General features: G+C 37.4%; 1 protein-coding gene across 2 annotated transcripts; it reads right to left on the bottom strand.

Moving 5' to 3' along the window:
- Positions 1-1,186: 1,186 nt before the first annotated feature.
- Positions 1,187-25,579, bottom strand: TMEM237 (transmembrane protein 237). Of its 2 annotated transcripts, none has more exons than XM_059927349.1 (13): positions 25,359-25,579; positions 22,589-22,620; positions 21,976-21,986; positions 21,003-21,059; positions 18,647-18,784; positions 10,200-10,320; positions 9,260-9,417; positions 7,284-7,407; positions 6,800-6,991; positions 5,629-5,702; positions 4,859-4,952; positions 3,910-4,031; positions 1,187-1,819 (listed from the first exon to the last, which is right to left on the bottom strand). In XM_059927349.1, the coding sequence occupies exons 1-13, from the start codon at positions 25,398-25,400 to the stop codon at positions 1,752-1,754; spliced, it is 1,233 nt and encodes a 410-aa protein (XP_059783332.1). In that variant the 5' UTR covers positions 25,401-25,579; the 3' UTR covers positions 1,187-1,751. The 2 variants fall into 2 exon arrangements, with proteins under 2 accessions (XP_059783332.1, XP_059783333.1); XM_059927350.1 differs by lacking the exon at positions 25,359-25,579 and adding an exon at positions 24,596-24,717.
- Between the last annotated feature and the right edge of the window lie 1,228 nt (positions 25,580-26,807).

Raw genomic sequence — 26,807 nt, 5'->3', positions numbered from 1 at the left:
TTAATTACCGAATATTTTGCACCCAAAAAACAAAGACAAAAACCCCACTGGGGATCTTGCTTTTTGACACCTCAGGAACTCTACTAAGTATACCGCTCTACCCAACATGTGATGTATGGAGAAAGGTGAGAAAAATTATGATTTTGAGCCAATCATGGAGACATACGTTAGCAATGAACTTCCTCCAAGTTTCTCAATCATCATGACCAAAAGTATTTTGACAGATACCACTGTGTTTTCCTTGATGAAAAATTTGTACAGCTCCACCAGATTCCACGGATTGGGACATGGACGTCTTTGGGGGACAATATTCAGCTCACCAAAATCCCCCACATTGGTTTTTTCATGTTTCTCCTTGACGACATTGTTCAGGTGTGGTAAGCTTCAGCTCTAATGAGTGTGGCTTCCCTGAAGTTTGCTGACAGGGAGGATCACGAACTCCTGCACTGCCAGCTTGATGCCAGCATGAAAACCATTGCTGATCACAGTGAAAGCTGGAACAGGCAGGATGACTTCAGGATTGCCAGTGGATTCACAATTCTGTGACAGAAGGGGAATTCCCTTTTCAGCAGCTCTGGCCTTACAAACAGCAAGATATTCCTAGTATGGTGTGCATACCAAATGTAGACCTGTGCTCAGAGCCATCCAACTCCATCATCACTTTGTCACTCCTCTTCTGCTGCACAACATTCAGTGGCTTGCTAATCAGGGCAGGCCCAGTTTTACTGAGGTGCTCAAGAGCCTCTGAGACACCTTTTCCCACAGTGAGCCTTAATGTCTTGAGCTCTAGGTCTCATACCAGTTGAGGCATCACTGGATACAGCTCTGAAGAGACCTCTTTGAGTGCAGGACCCACCTGAAGAGTGGGATTTCCATAAGAGCCAAAGATCTCTCTGACAAAGAGCTTGAGATTAGGTATGGTGAATCTCTACTCATACTTCTTGTCATGTAAAAAAGAAGCAGGGGAAAGGGTCTGCAGAGGTCAAGTGAGTGATCATAGGCTCGCAGCCCTCTCCTTTATTCTCCTGAGCTCTTGGCCCACTTGGCTTCTCTTCTGCAATATATGTTTTTTTAAAGCTCCCTAAATGATTCTGATGTGCAACCAGATACGGGAACTACTGGTACAGGCCTTCAAGAAAATTAAACTTTTACGATTATAAAACTTTTCAAATAAAAGTTACATTTCCTTTTTATTAGCCATGAAATATAGCATCTTTCAAGCTAAATTACATTACATTTTTATACTTATTACATGATACACAACCACGGAACCAGTTTAAAAAAAAACAAATTTCATATTTCAATTTATTCAGTAAGGAGACATGAAAAATAAATAATGAAGGTCCTTTTTCCCCCCTTCTTCCCTATTCCCTAAATTTATGTTTAAACCTGATATAGATTTTGTAACACTAAAGTAATGGCTTTTTTAAAAGCACTGTATACAGTACTTTTAAAGATAATGATTATAAATGCAACTAATTTGAGAAAACAGGAAGTAAACACTTTCACCTGCTGGTTTCTACCTCAGCATCTCCTTTGTCATAGAGACAATAATGCTATAGAAATTAATGTTTGGGTATAAATCACAGATACCATTTTAACATTTTCCATAATCCTGAGAAATTCTTCAGTATTATATAATCGAAAAATCAATTCCAAATACATCTGCAAATATCTTACAAAAATACATTTAAAAACAAGAATGGGAAAAATTCTAAATACTAGGTAATTACTCTGAAGGTGAGTCGGCACTATGAAGAGGCTTTGATTCCTTTATCTTTATCAGGATATTCTTCCACATCAGAGGAGAACATCAACTCTGGGAGAGAAAATGAACAAATCACACTCAAAATGATTTCCCAGTATCTCAAAAACAGTTTTATAGCTTAGTTATAAACAGTCTTTAAATATTGACATATTATATGTTAATAGAAAGCCCCCAAGTACAAGTAAGAATTCTTGATAGTGAAATCTGATTTAAAAGGTGAACTAATGACAAATGTACACGTTTTGCATTTTGAGATATACAAGTTTTGAATGTATTATAAACCCTTGAAAAATAAAACATATATAATAGAGACTATATAATAACTCTTACCAGGAAATTTAAGTCACTTAGAGAATCCAGGATCATTAGACATCTAAGAGGTCTAATTCTATAGTGATCATGATAACCTAAAATGTAGGACACAGATGCAGTGGAGGACCTGGAACTAAGACGAGGTGTGTGCCAGCATATCTTAAATATGTTACCCCATTTAATCACCATAACAACCCTTTAAGCAAGTATTATCAACCTCATTTTATATTTCCTTTTTTTATCCACATGGAAATGTTATTTGACTCACATGACCCTAAAAGTAAGATTCTGGAAATATTTAATTAGTAACACACACTTTATGATTTAGACTGAATACTACACAAGCCAGCTGCATGCAGCTTTAATCCCAACCACAGTGCAGAATGTTATTAGTTGACATTTCTACATTTAAACTATTACTTAGCATAGACACATAATTTATTAAAATACCAGGAAATACAAAAAAAGAAAACCTTAGGAATTAATAAAATAAAGTCCCCTGATGTAAGCATTCGATGAAAAAATCTTTGAATGACTAAAAACTATACTGAGTGAAAGAAAAACAGCAAAATACTTAAAGCTTAAGATTTTTTTAAATACCTTAAATTTATTGAAACGAATAATTAGTGAACAACATGAGCAACGGTACATTTATGAATGAAAATACACAAGAAGATTACATTTTTTGTCTTGGTTTTTACAAATGGAAATGTTGAAAAGATTCTCAGTTCCAAGACTTCTGAGACACAGGCTATAATCAGTTGGTCAAACTGCAGTTAAATGCTCAGGATGTTTATTTAACAAATCAAGAATAAAATAATAACCAAAGTCCAGAAAATATCAAAGAGATTCAAGGGTGAAATTGTGGAACATCTGCCAGGAAATACAACTTACAATACAAATACTAAGCAGTTCCCAAAGCAGTGCTGAAAAGACTAACAGTTTGCTAATGTGACTCTTCTTCAGGTGTTCCAAGAGGGGTCTGAGGACTAGAGATTAGCAAATCTCACTTCACCCTGGGCACACTAAAGGTAGGATTACTAAACACTTCATTAGACAATGAGGGGTTAAGATTTTGTGGCAGGTAGAGGAGGAGGTAAGAATAAATTCACTTGAATATGTGTCTAACAGAGGCTAATAGATGAAGCATGATTTATTTCATATTAAGAGATACTTTGATCAGAAAAAGACTAAGAGAAATGAAGAGCAAAACTTCCTATAAAATACCTGAAGTGTTCCAAGAGAAGAAATACCTCCAAAATATGAGAAAGGACCGCAGAAGCCCCTCATCAAGTATTCGATACTTCAAGACTACAGCTCTCCTATACACTCCTCCCTGCTTCTCGTGGCATTCTGTTTCACCACTTTATTATTACTCTTCTTGTGTTATTTTACTTTAAATATATCTTTGTTACTGAAATGTTGTAAGCTGTATCCATTAAAAGAAGATTTAGGGGGCTTCCCTGGTGGCGCAGTGGTTGAGAATCTGCCTGCTAATGCAGGGGACACGGGTTCGAGCCCTGGTCTGGGAGGATCCCACATGCCGTGGAGCAACTGGGCCCGTGAACCACAACTGCTGAGCCTGCGCGTCTGGAGCCTGTGCTCCACAACAAGAGAGGCCGCGATAGTGAGAGGCCCGCGCACCGCGATGAAGAGTGGCCCCCACTTGCCGCAGCTAGAGAAAGCCCTAGCACAGAAACGAAGACCCAACATAGCAATCAATCAATCAATCAATCAATCAATCAATCTTTAAAAAAAAAAAAAAAAAGAAGATTTATAAAGTCATTATAGAAGATTTTATGATATACTATTTTTTCTTTAATACATACCTTCACTAAGATCCATGCCTGGCCTATAAGACAAAAAAAGCCAAGATAATCCAACCAGAAGGGCCACCACCAGATTCACCACAATCCATGGCTGGAGAACCTGTTCCTCAACTCCTTCTGCCCTAAAGGTACAGAAATACTCATTAGAAATGTCTTCATTTTGGTCCATATATCCAGATATACTTATTTCATAAACTTTAAAAAAAATGAGCAGTCCTCACCCAGAGGAATAACAAGCATAAACTATAACTTCCCTATAAAATAACACCATATATATCATGAGAACAAAGGTTCAAATGTTATTGAATTCTAAACAGATTTGCTTTGTACTCAGATGTAAATGGAAATTTACTGTTGGCAAAGAATTTTTCTAAGTTTTCCTTCCAACTACTGTTAGTGCTACTCTTCAATCATTCCTTTCTCTCTTAACCTCAAGCCCCTAGCCACTCTCTTCAAACAAGACTGCCCCTCTAAGTTTTGTGAGGTGGGATCTCAGCCGTCCTATCACTCTCATGGTTGGCCACTGATCGGCAGAAGCAGACTCTCCCTAGTCCGCTCTCTTTCTGGCTTGCTTGGTTTCCTGACTCTATCCCAGGTACCCACTCCCATCACTACTCTGCGGTATCAGGCTCCCTGATTGGGGGTGAGGATGTGGGGCTCCTCCAGTTCACCATGTAATGATTTATTTTAAAACCATAACTTCAGAGATTTAAAACAGATTTTTTTTACAAAACATTTCATTAGAAATGCAGGAGTATACAACAATAGTTACCCATTAACCAATGGAATAGGGTTTTTTTTTGCCATAATTCTGGAAACAAAAACGGGGCCCTCAATATTATTTACAAATGAAAACAAGTAAAATAGTGAAAGGATAAGAACAGCACCATTACTCCCATCATTGCTGTTATTACGATCAACAATTACTAATGCTACTGTGAATTCTTACCAGAGGCTACCATTAACAGAAGAAGGTGTGTAAAGGTGGATTCTGTCACTTGTCATTTGTTGACTCAGAGATAATATAAGAGCAGTAAAGTACACTGAGAAAAAGACAAATGAATTACTAATAATGTATTTTTAACAATTATTTTTAATTAATAAAATTAATTAAAAATAAATAATTTTTAATTATTTTTAATTTATAGATTACTTTAAGGTCAAAAAATAATCTGTACTTTGGGGAATGATGATACAAAAAAAATTTCACTTGGTCAATTTCAATAGACTGGATAGTCTTACATTATTTTTCAAGAATACAGGTAGAGAAGGGTCTTTTGATGCTTACTATTTCATCATTAGGCTGACAAAAACCTAGAAGATCTTTTAAGAAATTAAATGACTTACTCAAGGTCCTAAAGTTAGTTTTATTAATATTCTCAGAACAAAATTTATTCCAAATTATCAAAAAGATATAAAATAGTATTTGTTACTAAAATGCCCTATCAGCTCAATCTGTTTAATGTCAAGTAGAAAACACAAAAGTTAAATATTAAGCAATATAGAATAACAAACTTTTAAAAGTTATTTAGATAACCTCTATTAAAAAATAATTCTATCAAAATTATGCCTACCATGGTTTTTTAATTACAAATTCTGCTGAATAAATATCTATATGTAATGTTTATAAGTAGCAAAAATATAAAGTCCCTTTTAAAATAAAAGTATACTCTTTCTGGTTCAAAGTTACACAGTTATCAAATTAAACGATTTACTCACAGAAAGATGCTAAAGCTGTTGGATCCAGGGCAAGAAAATTTCGGATTGCTACTGATGTTTTAGCAAAGTCAATCCTAGAAAATACAAAAGCCTCTTGTTACAGTGCAGTTGTCAACTTCTTACAAAACTGTACTCTCTGGACAAGTTTCTTCCTTCTCTATTTTAATGCTACCACATGTGTTGTCTATTACTAAGCTTTAAGTAGCTACAGTTTATACTTAACACACATGAAAGAATATTTTATTTACGAAGGCAACATAGAACATTTAACTAGATGACTATTTTAGTCGTCACTCCTTTAGAGTTAAGAAGAAACAAATTAAACTTGATTGGCAAATTTCATTAGATTCTATTATACCTCTTTCTATTACCCATATTATTGGGTTATAAGTTGTTGTTTTTCTTAATGGGTTGAATTGTGTTCCCAAAAAGATATATTGGACTTCTAAACCCTGGTATCTGTGAACGTGACCTTATTTGGAAATAAGAGTCTTTGCAGAGGCGATCAACTTAAGATGAGGTCATTACAATGGGCCCTAATCCAATATGAATAGTGTCCTTATAAGAAAAGACACACACAGAAAAGACTAGACTGTCATGTGACAACAGAGGGAGAGGTTGGAGTGATGCATCTACAAGCCAAGGAACACCAAGGACTACCAGAAACCTCTGGAAGCTAGGAAAGAGGCAGGAATAGACTCTCCTTGGAGCCCTCCAAAATGGAACCAACCTTGCCCACACCTTGATTTTAGACTTCTGGATTCCAGAACTGTGAGAAAATAAATTCCTGTTTCAAGCCACCCAGTTCGTAGTACTTTGTTACAGCAGCCCTAGGAAACTAATACAACACCCAGAGTCTTGTCTATACCTTATTCAGTTCATCTGGAAGATGTTTGGGACTTTCTGAGTTGATTATATTTGTATGAAATTTTGGACTCCGAGTTGATGCTGGAATGGGTTAAGACTTTGGGGGGTATTTTTGCTCACAGTAGTCCCATCCCCCACCCCACCCCCCAAAAAAACAGAAACAGAATGGCTTTTTTAAAAGTCAAAATGATATTAATATGCTATAATTCTATTTTGAAAATGTCATAGTCAGTCAGGGACACATTTTGCTCAACACTTCCTCCTGAAGAAAAGTTAGAGGGATCTGCAGTCACAAGAGTCTTACCTGTCAAAAGCTGAAACTGTACTTAGAGCCAAAAGCAAGTAGAGAAGACTCTGGAATGGATATGCTAACGTCTTGTATTGTTGCAGAAGGTTTGAGAGGTTAGAAAACTCATCTCCTGCTAAAACATATATCACAACAATATTCCACACAGCACAGCCAGCCAAGAAGCCATGAGAAAAGAGACCAATCATCCTGAATGGAAAAGGGTTTCATTATTATACATGAATGACAAAAGTAAAAAGCTAAAACATTCTTCCTGTCTCTTCACATATAAGAATAAAATTCAACATTTTACAAAAAGTAAAAACAAGTTTTTCTTTTTACTACACTGATAGGCAGATCATTTAACTCTAACTGAATGTTTAAAAACTATACCCACCACCATTTTAAGTTGTCAATTTTGTCAATAATATTGAACAATCAACACTTTTTTAAAAAAATTATGGAACATTTGTTTTAAGAGAAGTCCAACAAAATCAGCCACCTGAAAGCCCGGTTCACTGACAGTGCAACATCTCTGGTGGTCCAGGAAGGCTTCATGTCCATCGACACATCCATCTTTTCTGTGGTCTTTATCAACTCTGAGCGATCAGCAGCCTGGAATCGCCCTAAGAACACAATTCACAACTATAAACAACTAACAATAGGGAACCCTGGTGGTCTTTCTTATTATTCTACACTTAAGAACCCTCACACTGAGACTGAAATTTTGCTGTTTTCCTATCTAAAAATTCTCCCTGATTTGGTCCCTATTTCAGAAGGCTCTTTTCTTTCAGTTTATAAAACATACTATTTTTTTATCTTTAAGAAAAGTAAACAATGTCCATGCACTTTCTTCTCGACCCAAAATAGATGTTAAAGTAACAGTCTTAGAAATCAATTATATTTAATGAAATACAATAATGAACTTGCAACTCAGAACAAAGTCTGGAAACCCTTAACATAACATAGTCTAAAAACCTCTAATTTAGAGACTTTACGAGTATTAAAGTTTAAATCCCAACACTATAAAAGTAAGTCAATATTTGAAAACACCTTAAATTTCTTAGGAAAAGATGACAGTTAGTGTAGCATGGCATTCTGTGATGACAGAAAAGAAACTGGTTGTTTCATACACTTGTCTCAAGAAGATGCCCATGGAAGGTACCAGTTCAAGTGTCAGCACTGCAACACTGTGAGCACAGCTTTATGCTTTTACTGCTGACGAGGAGGCTTCTCCTTCTCATTTATCTGCTGATCCACAAATGAACCTCAGGAAACAGGAAAGGTTCCATTATCCTTGCCAAACCTGGCTGTCAAGTACTTTGGAGGAGGAAAGACAGAAGTACAACACCTAATTTTCCCAAAGAAAAAGCAACTTCTGAGCAGACTAGTGGTAACTTTTATGGTCAGTTATTTTACTAGGGAGGTTTCTGTGCTAAGGGAAGCAAGAATAAAAATGAGGATTGAGTGATATTGCTTGAAAATAGACTGAAGTAAATTATGGCCACATGGTAAACTAGTAAAAGCCCTTAACTAGAAGTCATGAAACCTTGGTTCGAGTCCCAATTCTGCACTAACCAACTGTGAGACCCTGTGGGAGTCAGCCTCTCTGGATTGCAGGTTTCTCACTGGCCAACGACGCCAAGATCCCTTAGGTGGGTTTTTATGGAATCAGAATTCTAAAGCAATTTATGTAAAATCTAAGTTGCAAATTTTAGGACTAATCTTTATGTTTTAGATGAGTTCTTTAGGCAGAATATTCAAAGCATATCCAAAGGAAAAGCATATGGTCATGATCATGCTTTCAGTAGATTTTTCTTAAACTCTGCAAACGTAGTCTTATAACCAATGCAGAACTATTTTCCAAAAGAGTATGTAGCTATAATGTTGTATTTATTATTTAATATGGTAATACCATCATGTATTTTCTCTTATTTATTTTTAATTGTAGCATTTCATTAACTGCTCCACCACCAATACCACTACCAATTGCAGAAAACTGGTAAAGTACAACAAAGAATAAAGAAATGGGTGGGAGTAGAGGGAGATTTTTAAAATTACCCATAATTCCATAACCCAGAAACAACCAGCATTAATATTTTGGCATACTTCCTTCTAGTCTTTTTTGTCCTATAGTTGAAATCAAACTACATGTGTGTATATATGTTTATTTTTCATTAGAATCTTCCCATGAAGTGAAAAATTCTCCCTAAACATTATTTTTAGTGGTACAGAAGATTTCATTGTATAGATATGCCATAACTGTCTGAAATCATTCCGCTCCTGCTTTACTTTTAGGTTTTTTCCAGTTTTTCACTCTCATGAATAACAACATGATGATTAGCTTTATGTACAAATTTTTACCCATATTTTTGCTTATTTCCTTAATTCAGATTTCCAGAAGTGTAATTCCCAGGTCAAAGGATATCCTTGCATAATTCTTAAAGAGCTCACATTCCAAAACAAGGACCTACTTACGGCTTTTTTCCACAAACACTTTCTCTACAGGCTGGCTAATACTAGTGGGTGCAGTCAATACAGACTGTTGTTCTGGACTACTTTGCTCATCAGTAATTATGTCTTCATCTTCAACTCCTAGCTCATTGGCATAATGTAATTCTGCTGGCTGGGTTTTCCTGTAATCAGGGAGAAAGTAAGAAAAATGGATGATTATTAACTTTTTACAGACCCAAATAAGGAGGTACCTGTGAGTCTCATGGAAAGAGCCTTGGACTTGGAGTCACAAAATTTGGTTTTTACTCAAATGGATCAGTTATTAACTGTTATGCACAGCAAGTCACTTTTATTTCTGTGGGCCTCAGTTTTCTCATCTGGAAAATGAAGTGACTGAACTAGATTCGTAAGCTTCTTCACAGATTTAAAATTACATGATTCTATATAGATATTGATCAGTATTTGCAGAGTCACTTCCAAGTACAAACAAGTTATATAACTTCCAGTGTACTTCTTTAAAGAATACCATTATATTTTACCTGACACTTAATTTCCTATGTTAAAATAAACATTTTTATGTATTGCTAAAAAAATCATAATTTGAATTCTGTTAACATGAGAAAATAAATAATATAACCTACTTTATTAATATTACCTTTAATTTTTAATATCTTTAATATGTAATATTTTTATTACTTATACAAAATCTTCTATTTGTGTTCCTCTTCTTCAGAGACAGCTCCTAAAATTTTTTATTTAAATACAATATTTTACTTTTCTCAGTGGGTTTACTCTTTTCAAATTTATCCTTAGATTGGTTTAACTGATATTTTTGTACTATTACTTATCCTAGAGATATACAACTACAAGTATTTAATAAGACTTAGAAGCTGCCATTTGGGAGCTTGAAATTAAGCATCAAGGTATCTCTGCAAAATATTTAGAAGGACAAATAAATTCTGACTTTGTCTTCCTTCGAGGTTTTTGAATGGCTGGCTCCTCAGCTGCCTCCACATTGATACCATTTTCATCTGGTGATAAAGATGGACTAGACGTCTTCTTCTGGGTAAAGGCAGTCTCCAATTCTGAAAATAAAGTAGATTGAGTTCTCAAATTACCAGGATGTAAAAAGAAAAGTAATGTACAAGACTTTTGCAAGACAAAAGAACTTTAAGAATTTTAATTGGCCCCCAATTTTTTTCACCATCTTACAAATTTTTAATTTTTAAATTTTTACACCTCTAAACACTCAAGAGAAAGTTTGAAGTTGTGATACCAAACACTATAGAAAAAAAAATTAAGTAATCCAACACCCAGGGTGTGTCAGAGATCTCCAAGATTACTTCCAGGTTCTGTGATTCACTCAAAGGACTCACAAGTCATTTACACTCATGGTTACACTTTATTACGGGGAAAAGACATTAAGCAGAATCAGCAAAAAGGAAAAAGCTCATGGAGAAAAGTCCAAAAGAAAACAGGTACAAGTTTCCAAGAGTCCCCTATCAATGAAGTCACACAGGATATGCTAATTCTTCCAGCAACAAGCTGTGTCAACACATATGTCCCTTTCTCTTCCAGGCAAGCTCATCAGACACTCAGCGCCCAGGGCTTTTATTGGGAGTGATCACATAGGAACCCTCTGCCAAGCACATACCAAAATTCTAGACTGCCAGAAGAAAAGCAGATATTTAGCATAAATCACATTGTGTGCACAAATGCATAGTAAGCCACCCTGATAGAGAAAGCTTTATATCAATGTAGAAAACTGTTTACCAGCCAAGATCCCAGATGCCAGTCACGAGGCCCTCTAGAAAGTAGGCCTGTCCAGACCTGCTGTGTTAAGTCTTTTCTGCACACAAGGTATTAAGTTCAAGTGAGTCAATGGAAACTTCTAACCCACTAGCAACTCTTCCTATCTGGAAATACAGGAAATGGAATGCCCTCAACGTCCCGAAAATTCTATTTTAAGAAACACTTACAGCCTGGGCTGGAAATATAATATAAGCAATAGAGCCTACCACAGATGTTCTGAACGAAACAAAAGTCAAACAAAATTTAAAACCCAGAAATTTAGAAAGATGGACCTGTAGGGGTAGGTACATTCTAGAATGGCAGTCACAAGTACTCTTTGGCCTAAACTTAGTTGCGTCCTGAATTTTCTAAAAACAGTCATTTCTATTAATACATTTTTTTCATAAATTATAAAACTATAATTATATAAAATTATATTAAAATATAATTTATCATGAATTATAAAAATTATATTTTTTCATGAATTTTCATGAATTATAAAACTATATAGGTATATTGGTATCCATCTTGATTTTCAAATTGTACCCTAACTGAATTACTAAGAGAGTAGTATGTTTTTTTTGAATTTTTGAAATTTATTTTTTTATACAGCAGGTTCTTATTAGTCATCAATTTTATACATATCAGTGTATACATGTCAATCCCAATCGCCCAATTCATCACACCACCACCACCACCACCCCGCCATTTTCCCCGCTTGGTGTCCATACGTTTCTTCTCTACATCTGTGTCTCAATTTCTGCCCTGCAAACCGGTTCATCTGTACCATTTTTCTAGGTTCCACATATATGTGTTAATATACGATATTGTTTTCTTTCTGACTTACTTCACTCTGTATGACAGTCTCTAGATCCATCCACGTCTCAACAAATGACCCAATTTCGTTCCTTTTTATGGCTGAGTAATATTCCATTGTATATATGTACCACTTCTTCTTTATCCATTCGTCTGTCAATGGGCATTTAGGTAGCTTCCATGACCTGGCTATTGTAAATAGTGCTGCGATGAACATTGGGGTGCATGTGTCTTTTTGAATTACGGTTTTCCCTGGGTATATGCCCAGTAGTGGGATTGCTGGATCATATGGTAATTCTATTTTTAGTTTTGTAAGGAACCTCCATACTGTTCTCCATAGTGGCTGTACCAATTTACATTCCCACCAACAGTGCAAGAGGGTTCCCTTTTCTCCACACCCTCTCCAGCATTTGTTCTTTGTAGATTTCCTGATGATGCCCATTCTAACTGGTGGGAGGTGATACCTCATTGTACTTTTGATTTGCATTTCTCTAATAATTAGTGATGTTGAGAAGCTTTTCATGTGCTTCTTGGCCATCTGTATGTCTTCTTTGGTGAAATGTCTATTTAGGTCTTCTGCCCATTTTTCGATTGGGTTGTTTGTTTTTTCAATATTGAGCTGCATGAGCTGTTTATATATTTTGGAGATTAATCCTTTCTCTGTTGATTTGTTTGCAAATATTTTCTCCCATTCTGAGGGTTGTCTTTTCGTCTTGTTTATGGTATCCTTTGCGGTGCAAAAGCTTTTAAGTTTCATTAGGTCCCATTTGTTTATTTTTCTTTTTATTTCCATGACTCTAGGAGGTGGATCAAAAAAGATCTTGCTGTGATTTATGTCAAAGAGTGTTCTTCCTATGTTTTCCTCTAAGAGTTTTATAGTGTCTGGTTTTACATTTAGGTCTCTAATCCATTTTGAATTTATTTTTGTGTATGGTGTTAGGGAGTGTTCTAATTTCATTCTTTTACATGTAGCTGTCCAGTTTTCCCAGCACCATTTATTGAAGAGGCTGTCTTTTCTCCATTGTATATCCTTGCCTCCTTTGTCATAGATTAGTTGACCATAGGTGCGTGGGTTTATCTCTGGGCTTTCTATCTTGTTCCATTGATCTATGTTTCTGTTTTTGTGCCAGTACCATATTGTCTTGATTACTGTAGCTTTATAGTATAGTCTGAAGTCAGGGAGTCTGATTCCTCTAGCTCCGTTTTTTTCCCTCAAGACTGCTTTGGCTATTCGGGGTCTTTTGTGTCTCCATACAAATTTTAAGATTTTTTGTTCTAGTTCCGTAAAAAATGCCACTGGTAATTTGATAGGGATTGCATTGAATCTGTACATTGCTTTGGGTAGTATAGTCATTTTCACAATATTGATTCTTCCAATCCAAGAACATTGTATGTCTCTCCATCTGTTGGTATCATCTTTAATTTCTTTCATCAGTGTCTATAGTTTTTCTGCATACAGGTCTTTTGTCCCCCTAGGTAGGTTTATTCCTAGGTATTTTATTCTTTTTGTTGCAGTGGTAAATGGGAGTGTCTCCATAATTTCTCTTTCAGATTTTTCATCATTAGTGTATAGGAATGTAAGAGATTTCTGTGCATTAATTTTGTATCCTGAAACTTTACCAACTTCATTGATTAGCTCTACTAGTTTCCTGGTGGCATCTTTAGGATTCTCTATGTATAGTATCATGTCATCTGCAAAGTGACAATTTTACTTCTTTTCCAATTTGTATTCCTTTTATTTCTTTTTCTTCTCTGATTGCCGTGGCTAGGACTTCCAAAACTATGTTGAATCATAGTGGTGAGAGTGGACATCCTTGTCTCGTTCCTGATCTTAGAGGAAATGCTTTCAGTTTTTCACCATTGAGAATGATGTTTGCTGTGGGTTTGTCATATATGGCCTCTATTATGTTGAGGTAGGTTCCCTCTATGCCCACTTTCTGGAGAGTTCTTATCATAAATGGGTGTTGCATTTTGTCAAAAGCTTTTTTATGCATCTATTGAGATGATCATATGGTTTTTATTTTTCAATTTGTTAACATGGTATATCACATTGATTGATTTGCATATATTGAAGAATCCTTGCATCCCTGGGATAAATCCCACTTGATCGTGGTGTATGATCCTTTTAATGTGTTGTTGGATTCTGTTTGCTAGTATTTTGTTGAGGATTTTTGCATCTATATTCATCAGTGATACTGGTCTGTAATTTTCTTTTTTTGTAGTATCTTTGTCTGGTTTTGGTATCAGAGTGATGGTGGCCTCATAGAATTAGATTGGGAGTGTTCCTTCCTCTGCAATTTTTTTGGAAGAGTTTGAGAAGGATGGGTGTTAGCTCTTCTCTAAATGTCTGACAGAATTCACCTGTGAAGCCATCTGGTCCTGGACTTTTGTTTGTTGGAAGATTTTTAATCACAGTTTCAATTTCATTACTTGTGATTGGTCTATTCATATTTTCTATTTCCTCCTGGTTCAGTCTCGGAAGGTTATACCTTTCTAAGAATTTGTCCATTTCTTCCAGGTTGTCCATTTGATTGGCATAAAGTTGCTTGTAGTAGTCTCTTAGGATGTTTTGTATTTCTGCAGTGTCTGTTGTAACTTCTCCTTTTTCATTTCTCATTTTATTGATTTGAGTCCTCTCCCTTTTTTCTTGATGAGTCTAGCTAATGGTTTATCAATTTTGTTTATCTTCTCAAAGAACCAGCTTTTAGTTTTATTGATCTTTGCTATCGATTTCTTTGTTTCTATTTCATTTATTTCTGCTCTGATCTTTATGATTTCTTTCCTTCTGCTAACTTTGGGTCTTGTTTGTTCTTCTTTCTCTAGTTCCTTCAGGTGTAAGGTTAGATTGTTTATTTGAGATTTTTCTAGTTTCTTGAGGTAGGCTTGTATAGCTATAAACTTCCCTCTTAGAACTGCTTTTGCTGCATCCCATAGGTTTTGGATCGTCGTGTTTTCATTGTCATTTGTCTCTAGGTATTTTTTGATTTCCTCTTTGATTTCTTCAGTGATCTCTTGGTTATTTAGTAACGTATTGTTTAGCCTCCATGTGTTTGTGTTTTTTACGTTTTTTTCCCCTGTAATTCATTTCTAATCTCATAGCATTGTGGTCAGAAAAGATGCTTGATATGATTTCAATTTTCTTAAATTTACTGAGGCTTGATTTGTGACCCAAGATGTGATCTATCCTGGAGAATGTTCCGTATGCACTTGAGAAGAACGTGTAATCTGCTGTTTTTGGAAGGAATGTCCTATAAATATCAATTAAATCTATCTGGTCTATTGTGTCATTTAAAGCTTCTGTTTCCTTATTTATTTTCATTTTGGATGATCTGTCCATTGGTGTAAGTGAGGTGTTAAAGTCCCCCACTATTACTGTGTTACTGTCAACTTCCTGTTTTATAGCTGTTAGCAGTTGCCTTATGTATTGAGGTGCTCTTATGTTGGGTGCATATATATTTATAACTGTTATATCTTCTTCTTGGATTGATCCCCTGATCATTATGTAGTGTCCTTCCTTGTCTCTTGTAACATTCTTTATTTTAAAGTCTAGTTTTTCTGATATGAGTATTGCTACTCCAGCTTTCTTTTGATTTCCATTTGTATGGAATATATTTTTCCATCCCCTCACTTTCAGTCTGTATGTGTCCCTAGGTCTGAAGTGGTTCTCTTGTAGACAGCATGTATATGGGTCTTGTTTTTGTATCCATTCAACGAGCCTGTGTCTTTTGGTTGGAGCATTTAATCCATTCATGTTTAAGGTAATTATCGATATGTATGTTCCTATTACCATTTTCTTAATTGTTTTGGGTTTGATTTTGTAGGTCCTTTTCTTCTGTTGTGTTTCCCACTTAGAGAAGTTCCTTTAGCATTTGTTTTAGAGCTGGTTTGGTGGTGCTGAATTCTCTTACCTTTTGTTTGTCTGTAAAGCTTTTGATTTCTCCATCAAATCTGAATGAGATCCTTGCTGGGTAGAGTAATCTTGGTTGTAGGTTCTTCCCTTTCATCACTTTCAGTATATCATGCCACTCCCTTCTGGCTTGTAGAGTTTCTGCTGAGAAATCAGCTGTTAACCTTATGGGAGTTCCCTTCTATGTTATTTGTCATTTTTCCCTTGCTGCTTTCAATAATTTTTCTTTGTCTTTAATTTTTGCCACTTTGATTACTATGTGTCTCGGCGTGTTTCTCCTTGGGTTTATCCTGTATGGGACTCTCTGCGCTTCCTGGACTTGGGTGGCTATTTCCTTTCCCATGTTAGGGAAGTTTTCGACTATAATCTCTTCAAATAGTTTCTCTGGTCCTTTCTCTCTCTCTTCTCCTTCTGGGACCCCTATAATGCGAATGTTGTTGCGTTTAATGTTGTCCCAGAGGTCTCTTAGGCTGTCTTCATTTCTTTTCATTCTTTTTTCTTTAGTCTGATCCGCAGCAGTGAATTCCACCATTCTGTCTTCCAGGTCACTTATCCGTTCTTCTGCCTCAGTTATTCTGCTATTGATTCCTTCTAGTGTAGTTTTCATTTCAGTTATTGTATTGGTCATCTCTGTTTGTTTGTTCTTTAATTCTTCTAGGTCTTTGTTAATCATTTCTTGCTTCTTCTCAATCTTTGCCTCCATTCTTATTCCGAGGTCCTGGATCATCTTCACTATCATTATTCTGAATTCTTTTTCTGGAAGGTTGCCTATCTCCACTTCATTTAGTTGTTTTTCTGGGGTTTTTTTTCTTGTTTCTTCATCTGGTATATAGCTCTCTGCCTTTTCATCTTGTCTATATTTCTGTGAATTTGGTTTTCGTTCCACAGGCTGCAGGATTGTAGTTCTTCTTGCTTCTGCTGTCTGCCCTCTGGTGGATGAGGCTATAGTTCTGAAGGCTGGAAGTCTGAGATCAAGGTGCCAGCATGGTTGTATTCTGGTGAGAGCTTTCTTGCAAACAGATGTCTTTTTGTGTGTCCTCACAAGGCAGGGAGAGTGAGTGAGTGTCTAAGAGAGTAGTTTTAATTCAACTGTATTTACTGCCAGTAATGAAATAAACTGTAGAGTAGGTAAAGCTGTCTGAGGGTCATTTCTGTCTCTCTTTCCTTCTCTGCCCTCTTCTGCCCACTCCTTCTCCTCTTAGTGCCCCCAGGCACTGTGGTATCCAATTTCAACTTGCATCTCAAAACTGTGCTCCATTCTCCTAACTTTTCTAGTTCCTGCTCTCTACTCCTATAATTCTTTCATCTAATAAAGATCTACTATCTTCTAAGAGGCAAGGAATTAGTCAGGGAAACTATTTTGTAATAAACTATTCCTTGGGGCTGATGTTAATAGGAGAGAGCTAATCTCCCAATCTTTGTTCCTTCATTTGTTTTACTCTAACAAAATCTATTGTCTTTTTTCTAATTATTATAAAAGTTATACACATAAAATATATAAAAATTAATAAAACATAAATGAAGCATGAAAATTTTAAAAAATCATCCCTAATTCCTCCTTCTAAAAAACCTACCACAGTTGACACTTTGTTATAGCCTTCCATTCTTTTTACATATGTGTATGTATATACATATGGTCTGGATTGTATTGTGTCCCCCAAAAAAGATATGTGCAAGTCCTAACTCCCAATACCTGTGAATGAGATTTTAGAAATAGGGTCTTTGCAGATGTAATCAAGTTAAGATGAGGTCATGCTGGATTAGGATGGGCCCTAAATCCAATGACTGTTGTCCTTATAAGAAGAGCAAAATTTGGACACAGAAACACAGGGAAAAATCTGAAGACAGAGGCACAGAATGGAGTTATGCTGTCACAAGCCAAAGAATGCCAAGAATTATAAACAACCACCAGAATCTAGAAGAGGCTAGGGTGGATTCTTTCCTAGAGCCTTTGGAGGGAGCATGGCCCTGTGGACACCTTGATTTTGGACCTCTATCCTCTAGAACTGTCAGAGACTAGATTTCTGTTGTTTTAAGTCATTCAGTTTGTAGTAATCTGTTCTAGTAGCCCTAGGAAATTAATACAACATATTTTACAAAAATGGGATCCTCTGATACAAACTATTATATAATCTTTGTTTTTGACTTAACAATATATTACTGATGGTTTTCCATGTCACTATTTTACTTCAACAATCCTTTTAATGAGTACTTGGTTTCTATTAAATGGGTAAAACATGATTTATCTAGGCAGTATCACATTGTTAAATATTTGGTTATTACCAGTTTCTACTCTTATGTTACAGTTAGAATCCTTTAATTACTGTAACCATTATAGTTACTTCTATTCCTATAAGTTCAGATAGGCTATATCAATTTATACTTTCTGTCAGTGGTGTACGAGTATACCAATTTCTCACCAATACTTTTATATCCAACAGTTTGGGATTTTATAATCTTTAAAAAGCATTGCCAGTTTGATAGCAAAATAATGATATAATATTCTGTTGACCTTGTGAATAGTGCTGGGACATAGTGAGACTCAAAAAATGTTGGCTTTTGCTCCATTATATTACTGTTAATACAGAATTTTTCCTTTCCCCACTAATCTCAATGTCCATTTCATAATATACCAAATTCATATACATACCAAGGTCTGAACTTTCTGTTTTGGTCCTGAATTTGTACCCCTTCTCATAATCTGTACAGATACGATCAAAAGAGATCCTCTAAAATATTCCTGACTTAACCCATTGGAGTTACTCTGGCGATAAAAATTTTAAGCAAAAAAGAAAAAACTGGGATATGGGTGGGGAAAAATAGGAACAGACCGGTTTTTAATCATACCCCCAAAATCACAACTGCTGTCACAACCTAGCCTTAGTTTCTTTACATACCAAGAGGTAGCTTCGTCTTCTTCTGTCTCCTTTGAACAGGAGCTTCTTGATGTTCTATGGGGTCTTTAGTTGGTGGCTCACTGCCCTCAGGTGGCCTGTGAACAGCAGTCTGAACAAGACCTTCCAAAGAAGCACTAGCTACAGAGAAACGGAGTTGGAAAAAATTGGGATAACTTGAGCAGAGATTACTAAGTCTTAAAAATATAGGGAAAGGGGGAACTGGAATGTTTCCTATATAATAACCTCCTCTCTTACAGAACTAATTGTGCCCCAAATCTTGATTTCCTCCCTCCTCACCTGTAACTTTGGGCTTTAAGTTGGGAAAAGAAATAAATGAGGGAATAAGGAAGAATGAGGAAGCAAAAAACAAGGGGGCTAGAAAGAGGAACAAAAGAAAGGCAGGAGGAAAACTGCTTCTGAACTTTCAAACAGGTGAAAATGTAATGGTAACTGTCACCATAGGGAACACTCTTGTCTTATGCCTTGAGAATTATCAGCCTCTATATAGTTTAGTCCTTCATTAATAAATTAACACATGATAAAGTCATCATGGATAACTGGAGTTAACAGATAACTTAAAAATCTCTTCATCTGATCATTCATTTCAATCTCTCCCCTCATCAAATCTTTGAACAGATTTCGACCCATTTTGGCAGATTTGAATTTTACCTCATTACATTCACTACATTGCTTCTTCACAAAAGAAGAAATACAAATGAGTGAATAAACAAATGAAAAGATGCTTAACCTCATTAGTATTCAGAGAAATGGAAACTAAAATAAGCTACTTTTTGCCCACTAGGTTGACAAAAAGAATTGAAAGGCTGATATTTTCCAGTGTTCTCAAGGATTTAGCAAATGTGACACTCAGACTCTGTTGGTGGCAAGAAAATAACAACTCCCTTGAAGGCAATTTAGCAGAAATTTATCATATTAATAATGCACAGGTCCTTCTGTCTAGCAGTTTTACTGCTAGCAATCCATCCTACAGCAATATCTCTTCTTCCCCACCACCCACTATTTTACGTAGAAGAACTGCAAATTGTAGGAGTGAAAAATTTGAAGTACCCTAATTGAACAACAATTTAAATAAAAGCCTAGCAATACACCTCCTTTTTTGTCTAGAGCACTGATTTTTTTCTCTTTTTTATAAGAAAAAAAGCTGGTAGCTGGGCTAGAGCCCTACCTCTGCTACCCCAACTCAGTCTTTATTGCATCCTTCACCAGTGACCTTTCTAAATCCACATGTACATGTCTGTACTTAATGTGAGTATATTTTTAGGGCCTAGCATTTCAGTATCTTTGTGAATCTAAGTCTCTCTGCCTCTCGTTTCTTTTTGTTGCATATCTGTGTGTCTTTCTCTATGCATCCATTTCCATTTCTCTCTTTTCCTCTGCCCACCATGTATTCCACCATTTGTTAGGCAATGATAAGCTAGTACAAGTTTCCAACCAGGTATAAGGTATGATCAGCTACGAGCTTTAGGAAGTTCATCCAGCAGTGGTGGGCAGGACCGACTAGGGTGGAAGAAAGCTAGAAGTACAGAACAATGTTGGAGGCTACCCCAATAGCTCAGGTGAGAAGAAGAAAGGAGCTAGGCTAACTACGGTCGTGACAGCGGAAATGACAAGGGGAAAGAGACGTAAAAGATACTACAGAAGAAGCAAGCTTGTGAGAGGCAGCAAGTAGAGTGAAGCGACCAGTGAGAGGCGACTGAGGTTTCCAGCCCCAGTCACTGGGAGAGTGGGGGTGGGGGTGGGTCCATTAACATTAATTTGTAAGTAAGCAGTAAAACTTGATTTATTGTTGAAAGTGATGATAAATTCTGGACATGTTGAGTTTGAGTTACTGACGGAATGTCCAGGATTATCAGTGAATGAGACAAAAAAAGTTCACAGAACTTGCTCATTATTGGAGCTTTAATACCTGGATGATATGGCTCTGCCTTCAGACTCATGTTCTAATGTAGAGACTCTCTGACTGAAATGAGGGATCCAAGAACCTTGTGTCTCTAAATCCAGTATCCTGTTCAAGGGTCTGGAACCAATCATAGCTTAAGACACCTTATGTTATCTAGGGATGAAAGACCTCAAAGAGTCCAAGAATATTGTGGAAGTAAGATCCGGGGCAGCATAACCCTTTATTACACAAATGTTTCTAGATACTCTTCAGGCTGCCCACTACCTTGTCCCTCACTGCCACCAAGAATCCCACTGCTTCAAAATGAACTGGATTCTATCCTTAACACAGCAGTGACTTGGGACTGGAGCCTGGCCTCACCCTGATCTGTGATATTTAGCATGCCTGAGGTCCTGGAAAAACTTGTGATCCCACACAACAAAGAACACTTCTTACCTAGCGTGGTTTTTGTTCTGGGCTTCTTTTTCTTAGGACGACTAAGTGGAATATCATCTATAAAACAGAAAGAACAACAGAAAAGGCTGCCTAAAATTCAATGCAGGGAAAAGTCAAAAGGGAACTTTTAGTAGGGAAGACCTTTTCCTCTTTTCCCCTGGGTCCAGCCAATTTCTATACATTAGGGGAAGAAGGCAAGAGACTGACAAAATCAAAGGGAGCCCATAGTATAGTACCAGTAGCTCACGGCTGGTCAGTAATGTTATAAATTGTGACAGAAAGTGGGCTCACCAAATATTCATCTGATCCCCTACATTTCCCAGCCCCCTTGCACTTAGGTGTGGCCTATGACTGGTTTTGGCCAATAGGCTGCACGATGAAGTGATCTGTGCCATTTGGGGGCCAAAACATTGAAAAAGCCAGTGAGTAACCCTCCAGCTTCCCCTTCCCTTGCTGTGGCAACTGAGAAGGTCTCATGTTAAGATGGCAGAACCACAGCATGGAAGTAGCCGGGATCACTACATCATTAGTGAAGAGGTAGAGAAAGGTAACTGTCCTGGATTGTTGCTACGATGGACTTTGCATTAACCAGAAAAACCCCATATAATATTAAGTAACTGAGATTTTGGGGTTAGTGTGACATAACCCAGCCTATCCTGATGAAATGAGACAAAGGAAGATGTAGTCCCTATTACGGAACTATAATCTAGCCAACAGTTATATTCTAGGTGACTCCATTCAGGGATGAATGCTTTTTAATTTATAAGGTCAAATATCAGCCACATAACTAGTGTTATATATCAACCATCCTTTAAAAACGGCAGTCATAGGAGATTACTATGATAAAAAAATTGTAGCATTATAAATTATACTATTCAGATTCAAGTTTAAGAGAAAATGAAGGAATCAAACTAACTTTCAAACACCAAGTACTGTATTTAGAAAGTTTTACATTAACAGTGAACTCACTCACCTTGATTAGCACTTTATATGACACCGACCAAATTTAATCAGGACAGAGACAAAAAGAGAAACTCTGTTAATTAGAAATCTATTATACTGTTAGACTGAAAATTGACTTAAATCATTACAAATTTAAAATAAAATTAGCTTTCACACAAAATCAGCTAGTTTACAAACTAGCTTATTAATTATCAGTAATAAGCTGTTTAATAAGACTAACAAAATAACCCCAATATTTTCTGAACCTACATATACATATTCCCTACTGTCTATTAATAAAGTGGATTAAACAGATTAAGAACTCTTACTTTGTCACTGATTAAAATCAGCTTAAACTCTGAGGAAACTATTCTAGCAAACAAAAGAGGATCAGAATTCTGATAAACAAGACATTAAAACATTCAGAATGGATCCATTATCCTAACATGTGGACATTTAGTCTCTGAAACAGAGCATTTAATTATAACTGTTATCTTGATGATTCAATAATTATTCATCTTTAAACTTTCAGGAAGTCTCTTCTGAATTATTATAATTGTGTAACAGTACTAGTCAATTTTTTTCACTTTATTCACTTTGCATTCTTAAAACTCAGTAATAAAATTACTGTAAATTATTTTTACCTTGGCACAGGTGGAAGGGCTCGTGGAGGACGCTATGGGGAAAAGAAAAAGAAAACTGCTTGTAAGTAAAAACCTCAGAGCATCTTTACTTCGTGTATTTCAAATTTTTGATAATCCTATTCGTCAAGTGAAACCCAGGAGGTACTGATGAGAATCAGATGGGCAATTTTAATTTGTCCTATCACTTCTGAATTTCATATAAAGTTCCCTCCTTCCTATATTCCTTAATGTCTACAGACCAGGCTCTGTTCTAAGCATCAGGGATATAGTACTGAACAAAACAGAGGGATCCTTGCTCTTATGGAACTTAAATTCTAGTGGTTAAGTATTAGATGATAACGTTAAGTATATATATTATATATATATATATAAAATATATATGGAAGAGGAAGAATGAGGAGTGCTACTTTAGTTAGGAAAAGTCTCTCTTTTGTTAGGAGATATTTGAGCTGAGACCTGAATAAGAAAGGAGCCAAAGGGGAGCAAATACAAAGTCCTTTATGGGAGATTGGGCTTAGAGAGTTCCAGATAAAAGAAGGCCAATAAGGATGAAGCACAGTTATCAAGGCATGGGCAGATTAATTAGGAAGACAAAGGGAAGGAGCCTGGATTTTTTTTTAATTGGGGTATAGTTGCTTTACAATGTTGTGTTAGTTTCTGCTGTACAGCACAGTGAATCAGCCATATGTACACATATATCCTCTCTTTTTTGGATTTCCATCCCTTTTAGGTCACCACAGAGCACTGAGCAGAGTTCCCTGTGCTATACAGCAGGTTCTCATTAGTTATCTATTTTATACATAGTTGTTATATATGTCAATCCCAATCTCCCAATTCATCCCATGCGCCCCTTCCCTCCTTGGTGTCCACTCGTTTGTTCTCTACGTCTGTGTCTCTATTTCTGCTTTGCAAATAGGTTCATCTGTACCATTCAAAAGGGATTAAAGACCTAAACATAAGACCGGACACTATAAAACTCTTAGAGGAAAAGATAGAAAGAACACTCTTTGACATAAATCACAGCAAGATCTTTTTTGACCCACCTCCTAGAGTAATGAAAATAAAAACAAAAACAAATGGGTCCTAATTATATGTAAAAGCTTTTGCACAGCAAAGGAAACCATAAACAAGATGAAAAGACAACCCTCAGAATGAGAGAAAATATTTGCAAACGAAGCAACTGACAAGGGAATAATTTCCAAAATATACAAACAGCTCATGCAGCTCAGTATCAAAAAACAAACAACCCAATCAAAAAATGGGCGGAAGACCTAAATAGACATTTCTCCAAAGAAGACATACAGATGGCCAAGAGGCACGTGAAAACATGCTCAACATCACTAATTATTAGAGATTTTGTTTTAATTCAATGGGAAACCAATGGAGGTTTTAAGCCACATAGTAACATACTTTTAAAAAACATACTCTGAAACATACAGTGTGAAAAACGCATTTTAGGGCAGAAAGGAAAAAAAAACTTATAAATGCTATTTTACATGAATAAGAAAAGTGTTTGCAGTTCAGAGAAATTACAGTTAAGTGGCACTCTGGAATCTTTCAAAATAAAATACTAACAAAAATGCCTAGAAATCAGTTTCATGTTCCAAGTATCTCAAGCTGCTTGCAAAGGACATTGGTTTAAAAAGGTTAAATTTTAAACACTCGTAGTTTGTTTCACAACTGTCCCATTTACCTATCCATTCATTCAAAAAGTGTGTTAATACAAATGCTAAAAGATTAGGACAAGGCCAGTTGTCTTAACACTATCCAGTAGTCAAAATTCAACCGGCAAAGAAGGATAGTTATTGTTCTTTCTATCTATCTACAAAGCGGTATTGTTCTAAAGATGCTATGGACCGCTTTCTAACCAAAGACTCAGTTCACACGATAACTCCACATTTCAAAAGTCCCGCAAAAATGACGTATCATCCATCCAGAAACCCAACCTCGACACTCCTCAAAAGTAGGACGGCTCAACTGAACTGAAAGCAACTAAGGCTCGCTTACCACCTGCTTCTTCCCCATTCCGTCTAAAGCTGGGCTGCCCAGAAGCCGCTGACTCCCAGCCGCCGGTCGCTCACACCCCGCCCGAGTTCACACCCGCCCAGCGGGCCCCGCGCACAGGCGCAATACGTCATCGAACTGCGCCGCAAAGGTCGCTCTGGCCCGCAGCCTCCTTTATCAGGGTGGGAGCGAGGGGGAGCGCGGAGACCTGGTGTGGCTTTTCCAGTCTACTCCTGCGGAAAAGGGGGCGTCGGAGTCGGGGCTGACATGCCCGGGAGGAGAGACTCCAGCGGGCGCGGTGTAGCAATCACGATTTTTCCCATGGTTTCCCAAGTGGTTGCGGTGATTTGTTCGAGGGAAGTGAGAGAAGACCAGGACTAAAAGTCCCCAATAGCAAACGGCTATCTCTTTCCCGGGCGGCTAAATGCCCTCCGGGAGGAGTCGATAAAGAGACCCTCTGTGGCAGGCCCCGGACCCGCAGGGGCAGGGCCGGCAGCGATGTGAGGCATCGTCATGGCAACATGCGCACTCAGGCCCCCGGAAACTTCAAGCCTGGCTCCTCGCCCAGCTCCTGGAGTTCGGGTCCGGCCTTGGGAAGAACTTCCAGCCCCCACCCCCAGCCCTATCCTGTGAGCGCCAAATGGGCCGATGCGCGCACTCCCCGAGCTGGGCTCTCCCCTTCTGGTCCCCAGCATGTCGGTGTCCGCTCCGCCCCAGAGGTAGCGGCTGCGTTAAGGCAGCGGCCAACGCGCTCCTCACCGCTCACCGGGTGGTCCTCCTCCACCCGAAGCCCTGAGTCCGCCCTCATGGCGCTGTGCCCGCCGGGCTCCCTCGGCGCAACCGCCGCCGGCCCGAGCCTGGCTCCCCGCGACGCCGCGGCCTCCAGGACCTGCGGGAGGCGGGGGCTTCGCGGCCCATGACTAAGCCACCGCTCCCGGGCCGGGTCTCCGCCCGCCCCCGCGTTGCCAAGCTCCGCGTTCCAAGGCGTAGGAGTTAGAGACTCACCCGTTTAGCCACCAGGCGCGCGCGCGCGTGTGTGTTGATACAGGCAGTTCTCAGATTCTCTCCAGTTGCGCGCGCGCGCGTGTGTGTGTGTTACAGGCAATTCTCAGATTCTCTCCAGTTGTTTGTGTGTGTGTGTGTGTGTGTGTGTGTGTTGATACAGGTAATTCTCACATTCTGTCCAGTTTGTGTGTGTGTGTGTGGATACAGGCAATTCTCACATTCTCTCCAGTTGCTTATCCTCCATCCAAAGAAGCACGGCATAAAATCAAATCCGGGATCACATGAGTGTTAAAAATGACTTAATTTTCTTCGTTTTGTTTGGTCGGGTTTCTTAGAAAAATAACACATTCACTTTAAATTTAAAAACTACAGATGTTTTGAAGCATACACTCTGTTTTATAGTTAAGAAAGAGCAGAGGGATGGCATGGATGTGGAAAAAGTTAGGGAATGATGCAAAAGATGAACAGATGCTAGGGCAAGAAGAGCGAGCGACTGGAAGTCTCAGACTTAAGGAAGTAAGAAAAACAAGACTTCGTGGAATAACATCCTCAGCCCGTGGTTTTCTCAGATGTTGGTCTCTAGCACTAAAATCCATTGCTCTTTCCTAATTTAGGCATAAATGTAGATACTGGCTTTTGGGAAAATTAATGATTGTTGCAGCCCTGATCAAAAGAATAATTTTTCCTTGCAGCCTAATGTGTAAAATGAGAGCAGTACTGTTTCTGTAAGTTTTGATGTTAGATGTGAAATGTGTATATTAACCCTTCTTTCTTGCAGTTAGTCAACTAGGTACTTTTTGTCAAATCCATGTTTATAAAACAGAAGTTTCATGAGGTAAAATACAGTTTCTGAAATTAAATACGACTTATTTTATTTACGAAAGCTCTTTTTATCTGAATCATACAAAAGCCATGTGAAATCTGTGAAAGGTTCTCTTACTCAGTGACTTAACATTGTTCATATCCCTACCAATTGCTGCATATGAGGTAAAGGAACACATTTTTCCCTGAAAGCCAAATAGATAACTCTACATAACCATACAATACAGTTTTTTTTAAATAAGATTAATTAACGAACTGCAGCACTTTTAAAGTTGCACACATTATAATAGGGCAAATACAATAGTGCTGTTTTAGATTGCAGCTGTTTTTCCAGCTCTCTGTAATAGGTGAACATTGTTAAAACTCCAGTATTAAGCAGAAGGCCTCC

The sequence above is a fragment of the Balaenoptera ricei genome, chromosome 7 (genome assembly GCF_028023285.1).
Source record: "Balaenoptera ricei isolate mBalRic1 chromosome 7, mBalRic1.hap2, whole genome shotgun sequence".
Classification (NCBI taxonomy): Eukaryota; Metazoa; Chordata; class Mammalia; order Artiodactyla; family Balaenopteridae; genus Balaenoptera; species Balaenoptera ricei.
This window is presented reverse-complemented; position numbering and strand designations above follow the sequence as displayed.

Excerpts from the sequence above, each read along its gene's own strand:
- TMEM237 (XM_059927349.1), bottom strand. The coding sequence starts at position 25,400 with ATGAGGGCGGACTCAGGGCTTCGGGTGGAGGAGGACCACCCG. Across the intron at positions 6,992-7,283 it reads TCAGTGAACCGGGCTTTCAG|GATGATTGGTCTCTTTTCTC; the intron begins GTGGCTGATTTT and ends TTTTCCATTCAG. Across the intron at positions 4,032-4,858 it reads TCTGTTAATGGTAGCCTCTG|GGCAGAAGGAGTTGAGGAAC; the intron begins GTAAGAATTCAC and ends CTGTACCTTTAG.